At 36.3% G+C, this 18,378-nt stretch overlaps 1 protein-coding gene across 3 annotated transcripts in view; it reads right to left on the bottom strand.

Annotated features, from left to right (window-relative positions):
• The window catches only part of D2hgdh (D-2-hydroxyglutaric acid dehydrogenase), a 30,199-nt gene extending 13,760 nt beyond the window's left edge, over positions 1 to 16,439 (bottom strand). The window contains exons 1-5 of one of the 3 annotated variants that reach the window (XM_067087170.1): positions 16,339 to 16,439; positions 11,755 to 11,921; positions 7,927 to 8,165; positions 5,442 to 5,678; positions 3,073 to 3,248 (exon numbers count right to left, since the gene is read on the bottom strand). In XM_067087170.1, coding sequence (XP_066943271.1) covers positions 3,073 to 3,248; positions 5,442 to 5,678; positions 7,927 to 8,165; positions 11,755 to 11,915 — 813 coding nt within the window. In that variant the 5' untranslated portion in view covers positions 11,916 to 11,921; positions 16,339 to 16,439. Of the gene's footprint in view, positions 1 to 3,072; positions 3,249 to 5,441; positions 5,679 to 7,926; positions 8,166 to 11,754; positions 11,922 to 16,188 lie in introns of all 3 variants that reach the window. The other 2 variants (XM_067087171.1, XM_067087172.1) reach the window with 2 other exon arrangements.
• Between the last annotated feature and the right edge of the window lie 1,939 nt (positions 16,440 to 18,378).

Raw genomic sequence — 18,378 nt, 5'->3', positions numbered from 1 at the left:
GGTTTCAAGCTGAAAATTAATCGTCTGCAATCTATATTTTTAATTGTTATCATTTTTAATATTTTTTTTTACTATTATTTTCCATATAATTACTGTCTTTACCATGATTATAAATTCTATTTTACTACTTCTTCAGCAACTGTGTGGATACTGCTGATTATTATTTTTATCATGTTATCTTATGTATCTAGATTGTGTGTATTGTATTTGTATATTCCATGTATATGGCTCTGAGCTGAACTAAAGGATATTATTATTATTATTATTATTGTTACTGTATTATTATTATTATTATAACAGGTTTTGAGTGATGGATGGGCTAAGTCATATGAGTATTAATATTACGTGCCATACAATTTGGATGAATTTATCTGGAAAGATGTTCGCATCACTTCAATGGTCGATAAATGACTTATGGCAACTGTAGTAGCTCAGCACAGGGCAGAAGGGGATCAGTCTGCTTTCAGACTTGATGGGGGAATGTACTGCACCTCTCTATCCCATGATGTCTTTTTATTGATTTGCTCATAAATATACCAGGGATTATTGTTGGTTTTAGTTCTTATCTTTTATGATAGTATTTCAGCTATAACTGTAATTTTGCAAAGAAAAGTGCAAAGAAATATTAGAAAAAACATATATACCTCACTAAAAGTTACTGCATCTTCCCATCTCAGTAAATCTCATAAATATTTTACAACAGATATACACAAAATTTGTTACTGATTTTAGTTCTTATCTGTTATGATACTGTGAGCTGTATAACTTGGTAAAATTTGCATATTTTTACAAGTGTCTTGTAAAAGAGGCCCCAGACAGGGTTGTAAATAGTCAATTTCCCATGGAAGGTAGGGAAAAATAAAAAAAAAAAAATTTTTCCCACCATGTGCATTTGCAAATCTTCTTCTTTCCATTGATGTGTGTTATCTCAAATTAGCCAACCTTAAAGTTTGCCCGGTCTAGGGGTGTTTAATATATATTTATCCCCTCCCTTAAGGGTTAAAATTCAAGTAATTTAAAAATCTTTTGGTACTGCTAACCAAAAATATTGAAAAACAACATTGTGAGAAAGGAAGTCTGTATTATTTATACAGCCAAGCAGGTGTTATATCATCTGGGAACCAGATGACTACAATGTAAATATAATTACTGTAGTACCAAGGTTGACATAAAACTTCCTTAGTTGTAAATATAATCTGTAATCCAGGAAAAAGTATTTTAGTTTTTATGTAATCTGTAATAGAGAAAAATAAAATAAAAACATTTATACTGTATCCAACCACATACAGGTTGTTTAAGCCTATAAATACTATACCCTCACACCCTGGGCCTATACAATACAGTACTGTATATATGAAATATACTAACTCGTTGCAAAAAATATCTTAAAATGAGAAATCCAGAATCTTATTTTGAAAAGAAGAAGGCATGCCTTCACAGACAAAGTTAACGACTGTTTAATTATATATAAAATTTTCTCTGGGCACATTCAAAGCAGGGTCATTACCTATCTCATCCAGGCACTCGGAGGAAATGTATACCTTACATCCACAAGGCAAGGACACTTGACCAGCTAATGGTGTCTTGTTACAAAAACAAAACAGCAGTTACATCATGTATCACTCACATGTGGCCAATTCTGATTCAATGAGGAGCAGTAGCCTTTCTCCTTGCTTGAGAGGGTCTAAATGAACAGTGAATCCTTTTTAGTATGTTGTTGGATATCTTGTCCCTTAACAATTAGTTTACCATTTGCATAATTTTCAAAATAAATTACCAAAAACAAATCTCTATGGGGTCCTTTATAAGTACAGCCCTTTTATAGAGTTAACCTTAGGCTGTCAATGTCCACATCAAAAGGTGGCTAAAAAAAAGTGCCCCTTGAAGTCAGACAAGTTGCAAAATTTTCATGCTCAATTATAGTCTCATTTTATTTCTGGCTTTTATATTAGCTCTCTGGAGCACAATAATTTTTGTACTTGTTGAGATTAGCTCCCTAAGAAATCCTCAAGGTTTTCAACATTTTGATATTATAACAAATCTGGATAAGTGACAACAGCAAAATGTCTTTTAACTGTCTCTACCAATGTACACAACAAAAGCTGCATGAAAACATGTCTCATGAATGCATAGAAATTTGCAAAATTTCACATAAAGACTACAAATCAATATATTATTATCTCTTAACTAGACTATATTTTACCATTCCAAATTCACCTTCCAAGGGTATGACACACACAGTATAAAGATGAGGTGCTGTACCTCCAATACTTAAGAAGAGGGTCAAAATGAAGGGGGGCACAATTGCTGCAATAAGACTGCTTGGGAAAACCTATACTGTACTATATACATCCTAAATCTATAACTTCTCTTCATATGATGTAATATTTTGTTAGATAGAACATTTTATCAATAACTTCTAGTTATAAGATGCTTTTCTTCTTAGGTGGCTTTTCAATGTCTAATGACTGCATAATACATCCAGTACTGTACAAGGAGAAGCAAAACCACAAGATCTGTTAACAAGGAACATACTCTGGCGAAGACCCAAACATGAAGTGTTTTATTTCCAGTAGCGGGACAGTTTAAACAAGCCAGGTGTATTAGTAGGTTAAGTACGACAAATAACAAATTCAAATCACAAAGTAAGTTTCATAGTGAATTTCTGTTACACACCAAGACAAAAAAACATAAACAAGGTTTTTACAACAAAGCACAAATGTTACCGGTAACCCAGACATTAGCTCAACTACCCTCAAACACAACAACAAAAAAGTCAACATCCAAATGTTAAATCAATTAGTGCAAGGCAAAAAGGAAAGCTAAGCAAAACACAAGGTAAAAATGTATCTACATATTGCATGTACAGTATATACCATAAATAAAGAATCACAGAAATTTAGGACTTGAATGTACTGAAATAAACAAGAAAAAATTTTACTCTGATGTTCATAAACATATCTTAGAACTCATGAAAAAAGCTAAAAATTCTGTTATAGGGCACTAAAAAATACAACAAAAAACATTCTGTTATAAGGCACTAAAAAAATCAGCCCAAATGAAAGTTCTTACCTTTGTTATGATTCCTAATGTTCCCTCAGAACCAATAAAGAGGTGCTTAAGATCATAGCCTGTGTTATCCTTCTTCATAGCAGACATGCAATCAACCACCTCACCAGATGCCAAGACTGCTTCTACTCCAAGAACAGAACCATGGAGACCACCATACCGCAAAACACGTAGTCCTCCTAAAATTTGAAGTACATAATTAGCTACTACTGTATTCACTAATACAGGTACAGTACTTCCAAAATTTTAAATATAACAAATTTAAATTAATTTGTATTTTTCAAAGCTAACAAACCTACAGTCTTAACATTAGGATAAATCTTCTGGCGCTAGCTGGAAACTGGTAAAAATAAAAACAAGAATTGTTTATGCAAGGAATTGGTGGCATCTGTCACGGACATGAGAAGGGAAGCGGCCGGCGACCTGATCTCAACCCCGTGACGAGATTAACCTTATACTACCAGTTCTTACATGAAGGGCACATCAAAGGCAGATCCTTATCTAAGGATGGAATAAACAAGATACAAGAATTCTCTTGTGCTCCCGCAAGTAACAAGGAATGGTACATATTACAAGACTAGAAAATATTATCTTGAAGCAGTTAACATTACAAATGAATTTACATTAAGAAAAAGCTGTGAGCAGAAATAGAGATGAAAGCATCTGTTACCTTGTAAAAACAATTACAAAATGTAATTAACTAAAAATAGAAGGGAAATAAAGACAAAAACCACTATGAAAAATTTATGAAATATATGACAAATTTTTTAAGTAATTTGTATTTTTCCTAACATACAAACCCTTGGTCTTTACATAGGGGATTTATTTTCAGTGCAAGCTGGAGCTGGCCGTTTAACTAAAAGCAAGGTGGATATTGGTAGGCAGTTCCCAGTTAACAGCAGGTGTTCTGTTCGGCTGAGCACCCCGGCTGGTAATAAATGGCGTTTACTACTAACCAATAAACCGCTTATCAGCACTGATAATACCAACACCCATAAATCACAAAGCCGAAAATTGCTTCTGTTGCCGAAAATCTGGTTAACGACGTCATTAGCCAAGTGTTGTAAAACCGGATTTCTGTTAACCAAAACTGCCGATACGCGAGGACTGCCTGTAGTTGGCTACCGACGGCAGGGGAGGAATCCCCGCCATCAATTGGTACGCATCCACTTTACCTTTTGGCTGCGTCTGAGACAGATGTGTCTCTTCTGTTGCCTGCCGTTCGACTTAACTCTTAATTATTCTTTTCATTTTTTAATATAATTTTTGTTTTGAGATATTTTGCCTAATTTGAAATAATGCAACAGGTTCTTTCTGTTACATTCTGTTATTTTTGTCCTTTCTTGCTGCATAGTCATTCCTACACAGTTATGCTACGTAGTTATTAACTTGTTTTAGACTATGAGCCTTTCTCTTTAATTTCCTCTCTAACTTGGTTTTGCTTTTTGATATGATGCAGACCTAGCTTGGTTTTAGCCTTAGTGTTTGTTCTATTATTCTGTTATATCTTTTTTCTATTATGCACACAAGGAGAGAGGCTTCTCTCTTGCTACCAACCATTCTATTTTTTCTGTTTGTTCTGAAGTGTTTTCTCTCTCAACAAGCAGAGTTTTTCTTTTAACTACACAATTACTTGGAATGCTGTAATGTTTTAGCCTTTCAGATGATGCAGAGCTTGAGAGACACTGAGATGTAGGAGGGTTCTCTTGCTACTCTGTGGTGGTTTTGTAGCCCATTGTACAAGACATGCTCCCATACCGAACAATGACAACAAATAGCATCTAAATACAGAAATAAAGCTACTAAGATTCAATAGGTAAAAAAATCACATAATCTCTGAAGAAATCTCTGAAGAAGTTCCATAATTAATAAATTAAAATACTCACCAAAATCAATGAACAAGAAAGCCCCTGGATACCAAAAAAAGTACAGAATTAGATTACAATATTCCCATATCACCATAAAAAACACATGAAAAAATACCAGTGTAATAGTAAAGTCCACAGATGAATGACAATGAATGGTCCATCACGATAACATGTGATTGAGTAGGATGTTTTCTAGGATGCTGAAGTGTGGTCTGGCATATACAGTGTGGTCTTTCACCTTTTAAGATCTATCAGGTTGGTGTGATTGCAAAATGTCTGCATGCAATATGGCTATTCATGATTGATGGGTTTACATGAACAAAGGTCATTGTAAACTAAAATTATAAAATGCAAACTATGCCACTGTTTAAAGTAGTGTACCCAATACAACTGATCATGGTGACAAGTTGTGAGAATGGTAAAAGAACTCATAACCACAATAATTATTTATGAACATATAAAATTGAAACATCTGAGAATAAAATCAGTATAAACATATCTTACCTGCATTTGTTGACACATTTCCCCCAATGTGACAACTCCCTTTTGCCCCTAGATCCAAAGGAATCATAAGTCCATGCTCAGCAACATGCTGATCTAAAGCCTCTAATACACAGCCGGACTGGCATGTCACAACTCCTGACAAGCAGTCTACATTTTCAACTTTATTCATAAGAGATGTGGATATAATTATTTCATCGAAAACAGGTACACTCCCACCTACTAAACCTGTGTTGCCACCTGTAAGAAAAACAGTTATCATTAACCACAATGTGCAAACTTACATGAATGCATTTTGTTCAATTCCTCTTCATCTAACAAGCTTAAAATATCTAATTTGAATCCAAACATTTTTCAATACAAACACTTCTCCCTTACCTCACCTCTGCAGTGCAAGATCAAGAAAAAGCTACAGATCTACAGCATGTTAACTATGAAGTCAGCAGCTGCTCAGAATATACTTATGAGTTATGGGATGTGTGCATTTTTTATAAAAAATTTTATTTGTACAGACTCTAAGACAAACAGGCAGCTACACATGCTAAGGAGAATAACTGTTAAGTAGGAAAAAGAATGTTTATCTTTAATGAGATGTGACGTTGAATACCCCTCAAAGTCTGTCTCTCAAAGGACACATAAATGAGTAGGCAGTGCTTGCATTATGGCGGGGTTTCCATTCCAGCAGTGTGCCGTAAGCCGGAAAACACCATAACTCGGAACACCAGCCATAACCCCGAACCGATTTTTTTATGAATATATTTGAAAAAGCGCCATAAGTACAGAATGCCATAAGTCGGAGCTGCCATAGCCCAGGGACTACCTGCAATTACAGCCTCAAAAGTTCAATGCAATGCATTACTATCCCAAAACAATTCACCTTGTATTTTTAATTTATTTATATTTTTATCTATTTCTCTATTAAGTTATTCATTTATTTTTTCTTTTCTTATAACTGATTTCTTTCTATTTTCCTAGTATCTTCTATAACTTCTTTCAAATTTACACAACATTCTTGGAAGCTTGAATTTCATTTCAATGGCCCCTGTAGGCTTGTTCCATATGAATAGGAGTTTATCTTCTGCATAATAATAATAATAATATTCTCCACTAATGCAGGTACTACCTGCCCCAAAGAATAAGCTTCAAACCAGGATGATCATCCAAACAGAGATGATCGAGACTTAGCCAAGAGAAGTCCATTCTCTTGTTTTTTGCAATCTCATCTGATGCCTCGACTCAGAAAAGAGCATGTTAACTGCACCCAAGACCCATTCTTGCCAGGTATTGAAAAAGAGGATAACACAAGATAGCTGACAGGCTCAATGTATATAGGAGGTTGCTGGGTTTGGGATAAAAAAAATCCTCCAAAGATGCCAGACTGACAGGGAAACATGATGAGGTACCAGGATGTTCACTTTTGCTTTAACCATAGGAAGACTGAATACCAAGTCTGAAGAGTTGCCCTGGATTCTATGACTGAATCAGCTTTTCTAAGGAGATTTCAAGAAGACAAACAATTTGGCTATGTAAAAATAATGGGTTTGTATGAAAAAAATGCTGTTTTTTAAAAAATGTTTGTATAATGTGTGAGCACCTACTACTAACACCGAAATCACTAAAAAATGATGATCAAAAGGAGAAAAACAGAAGGTAACGACAAAGCACTAGGCACACGCGTTTGAGTGAAATTGAGTTCAGAAATGAAAGTGTTTTAACAAGTGATACTGAGAACCATTCCTGGAGATGGTCTCAACCTTTGCTCACCATTGTTTCTCTGGTTTAACCAGCAATTCAAGACATAAATTAATATGTGAGGTTAGTAATTTGCATGTACAGTATACAAATTTATTACAGTACACTCTCCAAGACATGATGTCAACATACAAGAAAATTAAATAATAGCCTACATCTAACATAAAATAGGATATGTAAATATTTGCTCAACATTACTTGAAGTAGGTCCCTAGGAATAAGGTAATACTGTACAGTGCCTACATGAAGTGAGAATTTACTATCTGAATAATTGTTGTGTTTATAACAGGGATACCCAATGGTATTATGTTTAAAACTCAAGAATCAGTAATCGAAAAAAACATAGAGCAACATGAGAATGTTGGAAAAATCATAACAGGGTCAATCTCAAAGAAATAAGTGGAGAAGGGACAAAAAATATGCAAAACTTGGGGAAAATTATTAATATAATAAATGTTCAGCATGAAGAATAAAGTCAATCATATGTATTATTGCTTGAAGATGGAAGCATCAACGTGTTGGGGGAAGTTGGGAAAAGGGGCCATAACACCACTTGAGGTGTAAGTCCTAATTCTTTTCAAAACACCTCAGTAACAGTTTTTACTTACTAACACATCATGGACCTGGTTTCCATGAAAGTCACCAGTTTTTTAGAACAATTGCATCTTGAAAAATGATGAATTAAAAGACGAAAAGACAGCTGCACAAGCAAGATAATAATTACTGTATCACAAACCTTGTGGACATACTGCAAGTGTTCGCTGATTGCAATAGCTCATAATTGCTGATACTTCTTCAGTGGTCTTTGGTTTAAGAAGTACTGATGAAGCACCTCGAACCATTCCTAGCCAGTCAGTATTATGACCTTCAAGATTGGATTCCCCAAGAATAACTCGGTGGCAATCCAGAAGGTTTTTGAAGAAATCAATATCTTCTTGACAAACTTGACTAAACTGACCTCTATCAACCTTATACCTAGAAGGACATAATTACAAAATTTAGCATAACAATCACAAGCACCTGATAGTTTAGCAACTTGCAAAAACATATGGCTATATAAATGGAAGAGCTAGTGCAGTACATCTTACAGTTTAAATAATTGTTAATGAGTTTTGGTTCATGTTATAAGTCAGACACAGATGTTCTTGAAGCTGAGTTTAATGCTACAGCCCCAGTACTGTACACCAAAAGCTATGGCAAGTGTTTTTATAAAGCATTTTCACGAACATCTGAATTTCAAACAATCTGAAATTACTCTACAAGCCTTTCACCCAAATTATATCTATACTATATAATATATATATATATATATATATATATATATATATATATATATATATATATATATATATATATATATATATATATATATATATACATATATATATATATATATATATATATATATATATATATATATATATATATATATATATATATATATATATATATATATATATATATATATATATATATATATATACATACATATACATATATATATATATATATATGACTCATATCAGGATATATATATATATATATATATATATATATATATATATATATATATTTCATATATATATATTTCTCTTCATATCAGGGCCTTTCAAAGGCAAGGGCACTGCCCACTAGGCCATACAAGTCTAAAAAGTTGGAACCTGAGAGCAACTGCACCCAAGGAATTACATGGGTAAGCCAACTGCTTGCATACCAGCGAGTTTTCTCCAATTTCCCGACTCAGGGAAAACTCGCTGGTATGCAAGCAGTTGGCTTGCCCAGGTAATTCCTTGGGTGCAGTTGCTCTCAGGTTCCAACTTCTTTTAGACTTCTATGTCCTAGTGGGCAGTGCCCTTGCCTTTCAATTGAAAGATCTGGGTTCGATCCTGATGTGAGTCAGAAATTTATTTCTGTTCCACACATGATTGTTTGTTGATTATTTCTATATATATGTATGTATGTATACACACACATATATATATATTTACGTATGTATGTATAACTGAATCACAAAAATATGGTACGTACTCACCTACTGGATGTAATGCAACTTAGGAAAAGAATGAGGGTCTGCCTTTTTAAGGAGGAGCCCTTGTAGAGAGAGTGCTTTGTTTGTACTAGGGTGTTTGAAAAAGAGGACCATCTGGGATGCTTGCCGCGACACCTAGGTAAACCATGAGTTTTTGAATCGGGCATAATGTTTTATCCGAAATACTGAGTGCTCTTATCAGAAAAGGAGATTTTTCCTTTAAAAAGTGCTCATTCTTGGTCAGGATGATAGGTCAGGAGGCAACTGTAAATGACAGCTAGGTGTGTGAGTAATGAAACTGTCCCTGTCTAAGAGAGTTCATTTCACTAATCCAAGCTCCTGATGCCTATGCAGTTAAGAAGACTGCCTTTTAGAGCATATGAGTTGTAATTGTATTGGGGCCACTGAACTGAGGGGATAACAGCAGTCTAACAACCTTATTCAGGGACCAGATATGGGAAGCCTTGCAGGAACTGGCCTTTGCAGCACAAAAGACTGGAGAAGGGCATTGACAATTTCTAACTTGGAATAAATTTCAAAACCATACAGCAAGGGTTCTGATAATGCTGCCTTGTATGCCGTGACTGTTGTAATAGTACAGCACTTGACCTCATAAGCTATATAAAAAATGTAAAACTGTTTCAACAGATTTCAACTGGGCTCTCAGTGGGAGGTAATCTAACCACAGTTTCCATATGGATTGGTATGTCAGATGGATAAAGTCAGTAGTTTTTACCAATGGCATGTCAAATCTAAAAGAGCATTGCAGGTACCTAAGTGCTTCATATATGCATATTGAGTATCAGATAACAATCCTTCAGATTCCATATACTTATATAGTGGCTTAAAAAAAAGATTTTCTGCAACTTCGGACAGCACATGGAGAACAGAAATCAGTCTGTAGTTACTGCATTTTGCAATATGCAACTCTTTGGAACTGGCAATGTATTACTCATGGGAGGACAAGGCAGTAGCAGACCTCATGTCTAAGTGGGTGGGCGCAGAGAAGTCAGCCTTACCAGAAATATGACGATCACTTACTGGTGATCTAGCATCTCTGGTCTCCCTTGAGAAGGAAGAGTTGGCAAGAGATGTACACCTCAACTTCTTGCATGAGGTCTTAGACTTTCCTTTCTTCTTCCCTTTCCTCTCATGAGTTCTTGCCTTATGCACTGAAGGGCTAGTTGACACAGGAACTGAAGGATCCCTTCCTTTACAACAGACAAAGAAGTTGAGGCACTTGTGGTCACAGCATGAAAAATGCTCAAGTGTCTAGTCTCCCTCCTTCTCCAAGTTATTGAGTAAGGCTGTGAAAGGATTACCAGGAATATTCAGTTTAGGCCACATCTTTTCCAGGTACTCCAATGATGATGTAAGAGTCTTACAGGTACCTGGTTTCATCATAGTCAGATGAAATGGAGGACAAAGCAGTTGCTGAAGGAACACCTCCAGCACCAACTACTTCATCCTAAAAGGAGGGCTCCAGTAAAAATGCAGAGCCCTTAACTCCTAAATCCTTGTTTCGAGAAAATTGAAGTTAAAGATCTAAGTACTCAAAACTTTTCGCTAGTTATATCTGTGCCATAATGGCTGCATTCATCTCTCTGCTCTTTCCATAAATACCAAATTTGCAAAAATCGTATTTTTGGAGTTAATGCATTCTGCCTTTTACAGCAGAGAGGGTGTGGGCAGGTTACCTAACTCTAGCACTATCCCTTCTAGAAGGGGTAGTACCACTAGGTAGTTGGACAGGGATGAAGGAAGCAGAGACAAGGAGCTAGAAGAATTTGGGGGCATATTCCCCCCAACCCCCGAAGGAAGCCAGCGAATGCTTCCTGTCTTTCACCCTCTGCTTGTCAAACTTCTCCCACTGCAGCAAATCCCAACCAGCACACTTCCTACAAGAAGTCCTAGGGTAAAACTTACCCCTATAAAAAGAGGAATAACCATTAAAGGAGACATGAACTACCCATAAGGATACCCACAGTCCTCACAATGGCATTGTTCATGATTTTTCACCATAGTGATTAAAAAAGACAACAAAAACACATTCAAACAGAGCAGGTTACTCATACAAGTTTCTCAACCAAAAGTCAGGTAGGTCAGTCAAGCGATGCACATCTGCACTATTCAGCAATCACAGAAAAAGTAAGTAGCAACAAAAGATGAGTGAAGGTTACTCCTCCACAATCTGCCTCATCTCCACCAGTTAACAACCTTGTTAATTTTCAATGACTGATCCAGCTTGCTCTGAAGGATACTCCTATATAAAAGTGAAGGTTTGTATTTCCGTAAGAACAAATCTACTGTAATGCCAGTTTGTTCTGTCACTGAGTTGACTCAAACTGTCATGCGACCACACCAATAACAGGCATTTCACACTCTTAAACAGCAAGTTTCAACCAGCACTTGGATGATATAATTAATATATTTGTAAACAGTACACTTGAACCTGCCTTTTGGCCTAATGTCAAAGCACGTTAAACAGAGGTTTTTTCAAGTCTATCATACAATACAAATCATCAAATATCTAACCTCACAGATGTGAGTTCACATCTTGGATAGGAAAAAACTGCTGATGTATGAATCTTCTGCCATTTACGGGGATGAGCCACCTGAGAAATGGGATACAACAATCGAGATACTGCATCAGGGCGCCTAATGACCCCTATTCTACCACACCGCATCATTAACATCTTTATCTGCAAGGAAGAAATGAAAATACACTTTAATATTCTTTGTCTACAGACCACTCTAAACTGATGAAAAATTGCCCTGAGATATGAAAGTTATAGCCTTAATCAATACAGCGAACTTCAAATTTCAGCTGCCGCATGAGTTAGAAACATAGGCTATGTGATTACATGGTATGCTACTTATATAAAAACAATTTTCTTTCTAAAACTTAACTTCATTTTTTACATACATCTCTCTCACTTTACAAATAGTCTTAAATGTGCATCAGCTCATTTACCAAACACTCAAGAAGCAGTGAAAGTTTTACACTAAAAAAGCAGTAAAAGTTTCCATCTTATCATCTGCTCATTCACATTATAAAGTGCCAATCAATAGAAATAATATCACTTCAATTGTTGTCTGAATTACTGCCAAAGGGAGAGTGGGTTGGGATAAGGGCCCTGAAAAATTTTGTAGTGATGTGCTTGTATAAAATATATTTCATTCTTAAAATTTTGTAGTGATGTGTTTGTATAAAATATATTTCATTCTTTAACAATTGTATTTTTTTATCATGCCCATTATTTTACAACAGCCTGAGTAGCTATTTAGGAAGGTGGACCCTCATTGGTCCTACATTGTAAGGTTACAGCCTTTGCAAGAGAATGAACTACTAGAATTGAAAGTCTACTGGTCAAAGTCTTTAAGAGCTAACAAGGTGCCTTGTTTAACCCTTAACGAATGGTCATCATCAAATGAGTATCTATAACAGGTTTTGAGTGATGGATGGGCTAAGTCATATGAGTATTAATATTATGCGCCAAATGATTTGGATGAATTCAGCAGGAAAGATGTTCATAGCCTTCAATCGTCGATAAATGACTTATGGCAACTCTGTAGCTCACCACAGGACAGAGGGGGGGATTAGTATGCCTTGAGACTTGATGGGGGAATGTATTGCCCCTCTATCCCATGATGTCTTTTTATTTATTTGCTCATAAATATACCCATGGATTGCTGTTGGTTTTAGTTCTTACCTTTTATGACAGTATGTCAGCTATAATTGTAATTTTGCAAAGAAAAGCACACAGAAATATTAGACAAAACATGTGTAACTCACAAAAAGCATCTGCATCTCCCCATCTCAGTAAATCTTGTCTTATTGCCAGGGCCTCCTTCCTCCCCCTGCTACAGGAAGGAGCGAGATTACTTCTATGATTCTAGGAAAGAAAAAAAGAACAGGTGCCCAATGTGTAAGCTTACTGCATCAGACACCAGTTCCAGCAAGTGTCGGTTCAAGTCCCATTCTCTGCAAAGTCAATCGAAGCAACAGGAGAGAAACGAGACCCTCTTGTTTGTTGACATACACCACTACTGCAGTGTTGTTGCTAAACTCACGGAGGGCCAGGAAACTGCCTTGAGTTCCAGGATGTTGATGAGAAGGTACTTATCATCTTGGTCACACACCTCGAGGACAACGGGCTTACAGTTGTGCATCTATTCCCCGGTTGGTGTATCTGAGAACAGAAGCATGTTGCAAGGATAATATGCGGGCATATTCAGAGGTTCCTGTTGATCAAGCACCAGCCTAAATCCTCCCTCATCCTTTGAGAGAGGAAAGGATTAAGAACTGGAAGCAGATCTTCATTCTTCATGAAGAGAATAGAAGGCGAAGCTGCCCCTGAGGGAACAGCTTCTGTGGCGACGACAGGACACTGAAGATGACTAGCTCTAGCCAGGCTGGCTGCTCCTGAAGTCGGGAACAGGGGAGAGGAGCCGGAATGGAAGATCAATGAAAGGTGCCCAGGACCCAGAAAAGACAGATACTTCTCCTGAAAGATATCCACTACCAGGTCTTGGCTACGTTACTGTCATATGGTCCAGTGACTTGACAGTCACTCCATCAAGGCAACAGCGGGAGGAAAATGCCGTTCCAAGCATTCTCCCTTCCTCTCCTCCCTCTGCCCTCTTCCTGATTGGAAAGAGGGTTGAAAGAGACACATGTATGTGCCCTTTCTAAGAAGAGAATAAGGAAGGTTGGGTGTTCTGTGAGCTTCCTTTGAAGCCTGAGCCTTCTAGGGGCTGAGGAAGGGCTAGCCTGCCATTGTCCAGAGGACAAGCAGAAGGCTGAACGGGGATTCTTGTCTGCTAACTCAAGTGCTCGAACCAAGGGCCTGAGACACAAGTTTCGGAACTGGAACTGACAGAGCACTCAAAACAAAGCAGGCACGAAATGTCAAAACAGCTGTGCCTAAACCAGACTGGACAGTGAACTCCCTAACACTGGTTTGGGGAGTGCCTGAGATTCTGCAGAATCCTGGACACTCAATGACTCGCTAGTCGAGCACTTGCGATCCCAAGGAATCCGAGCGCTCGAGATTCCAAGGGGTCCGAGCGCATGGCGAGACTCCCAAATCTCGTAAGAACAATCATCGGGAGTAAGCTCCTCTCAGCTTCTGAAGAAAACCGAGGAGGGACAGGCACAGAACCAGTCTTAGATGCAGACTTCTAATAACTGGAATCGAGAGCACGGCCTTGAAAGGTCGAGCACTCGAGGCCCCCAAGACAAGAGACCCCAGTGGGGAATGTGACCCACCTGTCAGGTTAGACACTGCTAGGTTAGGTTAGAATGTGTCCTGTAATTACTGTACCACTCCCACATTTCCGGTTTTTTTCCTCTTTTCTAGTGACCATGATTACACACATTAACATTTATTTTCTAATCTGCTTCTCTAGTGTTTTGAGCATATTTCACCATTGCAAATGGCATTTTTCACTTTTTGTTTTTTTTACCAAAGCCCCAAGTTTCCTAACAGTTAATTATTTTCAGTGATATTAGGGCCTTTATATAAGAAATATTCTTGTAGATAAACGTCAACAGTTGTTGAAGTTTGTTAACAAGGTGATTTGCAGGTAGGTGAGTAGTGGGGTGCTGCTTAGTAACCTGTCAATAACAGCACTTTTGCCTTCACCACCAGGAACTGTGCAGGGATGGTGGAGAATGGATTAAAATAAATGGGTCTAGTTTGTTATTTATAAAAATACACCAAATTTTTTAAGTAATCTGTATTTTTCCTAGGTTTTCATAACAGAGCCTTTTATGTAGGATCATTCATCAGTGCAAACTGGGAATGGCTGGTGAAATTTAGGAACAAGGTAATTAACTGCATATAGGCAAGTGAGTTTTTCCTTTTTTGCATCATGGACTATGCGAGGTAACTCAGTTAGGATTATGATACGATGTTCTGGTCTAAAAAGCAGTGAAAAATACAGGTAACTTTGGTAGCTGTTCCCATGGAAATACAAACCATCGCCATTTATGTAAGGGACTCACTCTAACTCTCTCCATACGTCCATAATTCCCTTGTCACTTTAATTTATAAAAACTTTGACTGAATTTCAAGGCTGGTGACAACACAGTGAATTAAAGGGTATTATTTTACTTTAAACCATTAATGCACTTTGGACTTGAAAATATAATTTTCCAATTCTTCAATGTGTGCATGGAACATTTCTGACATCAGATCTATTAGCAAATGAGTACTTTTAGACATAGTGGACCCCACCCTAATATCCTAAAATCTGAGGGACCACAGTGGGAAAGTGGGATTTTGGGTGGGAGAAAACACAAAATGATTGAAATACATGGACATTAATCCCACTTATAGTTCTCATTCAGGTTAAGGTAAATTTATGGAATGCTTTCATATCAATATCATACACTAAGTAAGGACCTGGTATCCTAGGTTAGATTAGGTTAGTTAAGTCTTTGCTAATGAAACTAAAGACAGAAATGTTCAAAGCACACATTAAAACACTGGAAAAAGATATTTTAAAGTCCATAATAAAATACTGGTTAAGACATAAAATTTTTCTGAAACTAAAAAAAAATGTAAAAAACATTCACATTAAACTTAGGCCAAGGCTATGAAAGAATCAATTTCCAGATAAAACTGAAGACTACTAATGCATCCAGGTTCCTACAACTCGCCAACAGAAGAATATTTACTGTATGTTTTTGTTTATGTTTTGTCTTTTGTTTATATTTCTGCTATTTACCGTCTTTTGTTTATATTTTTATATTCACCCCCAAGGGGATGAATGGTACTGAACACGACGCCCATTTATCACATTAACCGGTAGTTACCGAACCAGAGGGCCTATAGTTTTCAGTTTTACCCAGTTTCCTTCTGAATGGGCCAACATGCTTCACTTTTGGGAGAAAAACTATAAGTTCATACTATGTAAGTTTAAGTGCCCTCAGAAAGCTTTCTTACCCTGCGTACAACCAACCTGTACTAACCAAAATTGTGTCTAGCTTTTTCTAATATAAATTTATAACACCTCAAACTCAGGTGGTTATTTTCATCATCAAATTATGCCGAGTCAGTTTTACAACAATTTTGCTCAAAAAACTGTGCGCTATCACGGAAATGAAGATACTTTGTCCTTGAGTGTTTGATAGGGTTGTTTGTCGCACCACCAGCCGTGAAGAGAGAGAAGGAAAGGAATTCAAAGGATAGTTGTTAATGTTTTGGTTTATCAGCTGACTACAGATGTGAAAAATGTTTAGAGTGCAACTCGCGATTTCTCTTCTTATTGACTTGAGCATCTGTTATTGTAATGAAGAGAAGCTAAATTATTAATGTGGTGGGCTTCGTTATGTTATTAATTCTTTCTTGAATATAAATGCCAGAATGGCCAATAAACAATATATGCACATACAAGCTGGCACATCATGTTTGCATATAACTTAACCTAAAATACGAGTTAATTCAAACCTCATAAAGACCCTCACACACACACACACACACACACACGTGCACGCATAATTATTATTGGTCTCGTTGTATGATGGGAAGCATTTCCATTTATCGAGAATGAGAAGAGAGGTTCGCTTCCTAGGGAAATGCGGGCGAACGGGCAAATCTCCCGTAGCAACAACAGTCCTCACATTGACAAGCCTCTTGGAGCTACCAAGCTCTTTCATAATCATTTACTTTTCTTATTCTTTCACAGATTTATCATCATAGTGATCTAGCTATCGTGGAAATTGATGCAGTATACGGAATGTAAGTAAAAGAAGCTTTTAATATTTGAAGCGAAGGTTAAACGGAAAGGCTGTTTAACTAAATCAATTCATTTTAATTTCCAATAGAGTAACTATCAATAAGTTTTTATTTTTGTAGTCTACAAAATTGCAGATCGGATAAATATGGAAAAAAATAATTTCATCTATCTGTCCATCTACCTATCTATCTCACAATATTTTTACACATGCTCAATTTCCTAGAAATACTTTTTTTTATTTTAGATATTTTTCTACATGGTAGTATTTTGATATCTTTTCCCCAGTTTTTTCAATTTTTACAGAAATCATTTCTAGGCTTCAATCGTCTTTCATCGCATTTATTTGCCATTCTAATTCAGAAATACAGTATTTTCTTTAGATATTTGCGCTTTTGGATGCTCATAAGGAAACTTATGAAGAAAAAAAGATAATATTTGAACCCTTATTCCAAAATATTTTCCAATTGTTTTACCCTCTATAATTGAGCATTTATGAAATAATTCTCGTTTTCTCTGATAAAGCCATTCTTCAAAATGTTGACTGCGAAAGGTGTTATGTCTTCTTAGCCCTCTTTTATTATTATGGAAAGAGTGAGACGAGAAGCCTTAGAGAGGGCATGCAAAAAAAAAAAAAAATTGCCCTAAGGAAAGCAACAACATAATACATAAAATCCCATGCTTGGACTGCCCTTCTTTTTATCTTGGCCAATCCAGCAAGGATTTAGAAGTACGAATTAAACAGCATAAGTAATCTGTCAAAACTTGGCAAACATCCAGTGCAACATTCATTCATTTAAGTGAAAACTGTCACAGGATAGATTGGACTGAAAGCTCAGTGATTGCCAGATTGAAAGATTTCTTTTCACGAAATCTTTTAGAATCTGCTGTTATACAGCTTACTTCGAGTTGTAATTTTAACCTTAGCCCTGGCATGTATTATTTGGACCCCTGTATTAGTAAAATGTTCAAGATTGACCTTAAAGGTAAAATCACTGACTTAATTACTAATTAGTTACCTTATATATATTTTCTATGTATTTGTGTGTTTAATATATTTTTTTGTGAAAATGTTCACTTTGCAGAAATTGTTATTGTTTACCAAAAGGAGAATTATTGAGTTGTAATTTTACAAAATATGTAATCAGCATATTCTTTCCACAGTCATTTTTTGGTGGTCATTCTCTTTCCCTGTATAATCTTTTAATTGTCTTTTCCTTGCTTATGAGCTGTTGGGCCTAATCTTTTGTAAAACCTCTTAAATATTTACCCCTGTTTTGGTAGGCCCACTAATTCTTCAACTGTGTTGGATTCCAGGTACATATTTTCCTTTATAATCCCCACCTGTCATTTAAACAAGCTTTCTTTGTAAACTTATTCTTATATTTCTATCAGTCTGTTAAGTAAAGGAGAGTA

This window comes from Macrobrachium rosenbergii, chromosome 43 (assembly GCF_040412425.1).
Source record: "Macrobrachium rosenbergii isolate ZJJX-2024 chromosome 43, ASM4041242v1, whole genome shotgun sequence".
Lineage (NCBI taxonomy): Eukaryota > Metazoa > Arthropoda > Malacostraca > Decapoda > Palaemonidae > Macrobrachium > Macrobrachium rosenbergii.
The sequence above is the reverse complement of the archived record's forward strand: the minus strand, read 5'-3'. Positions and strand labels throughout refer to the sequence as shown.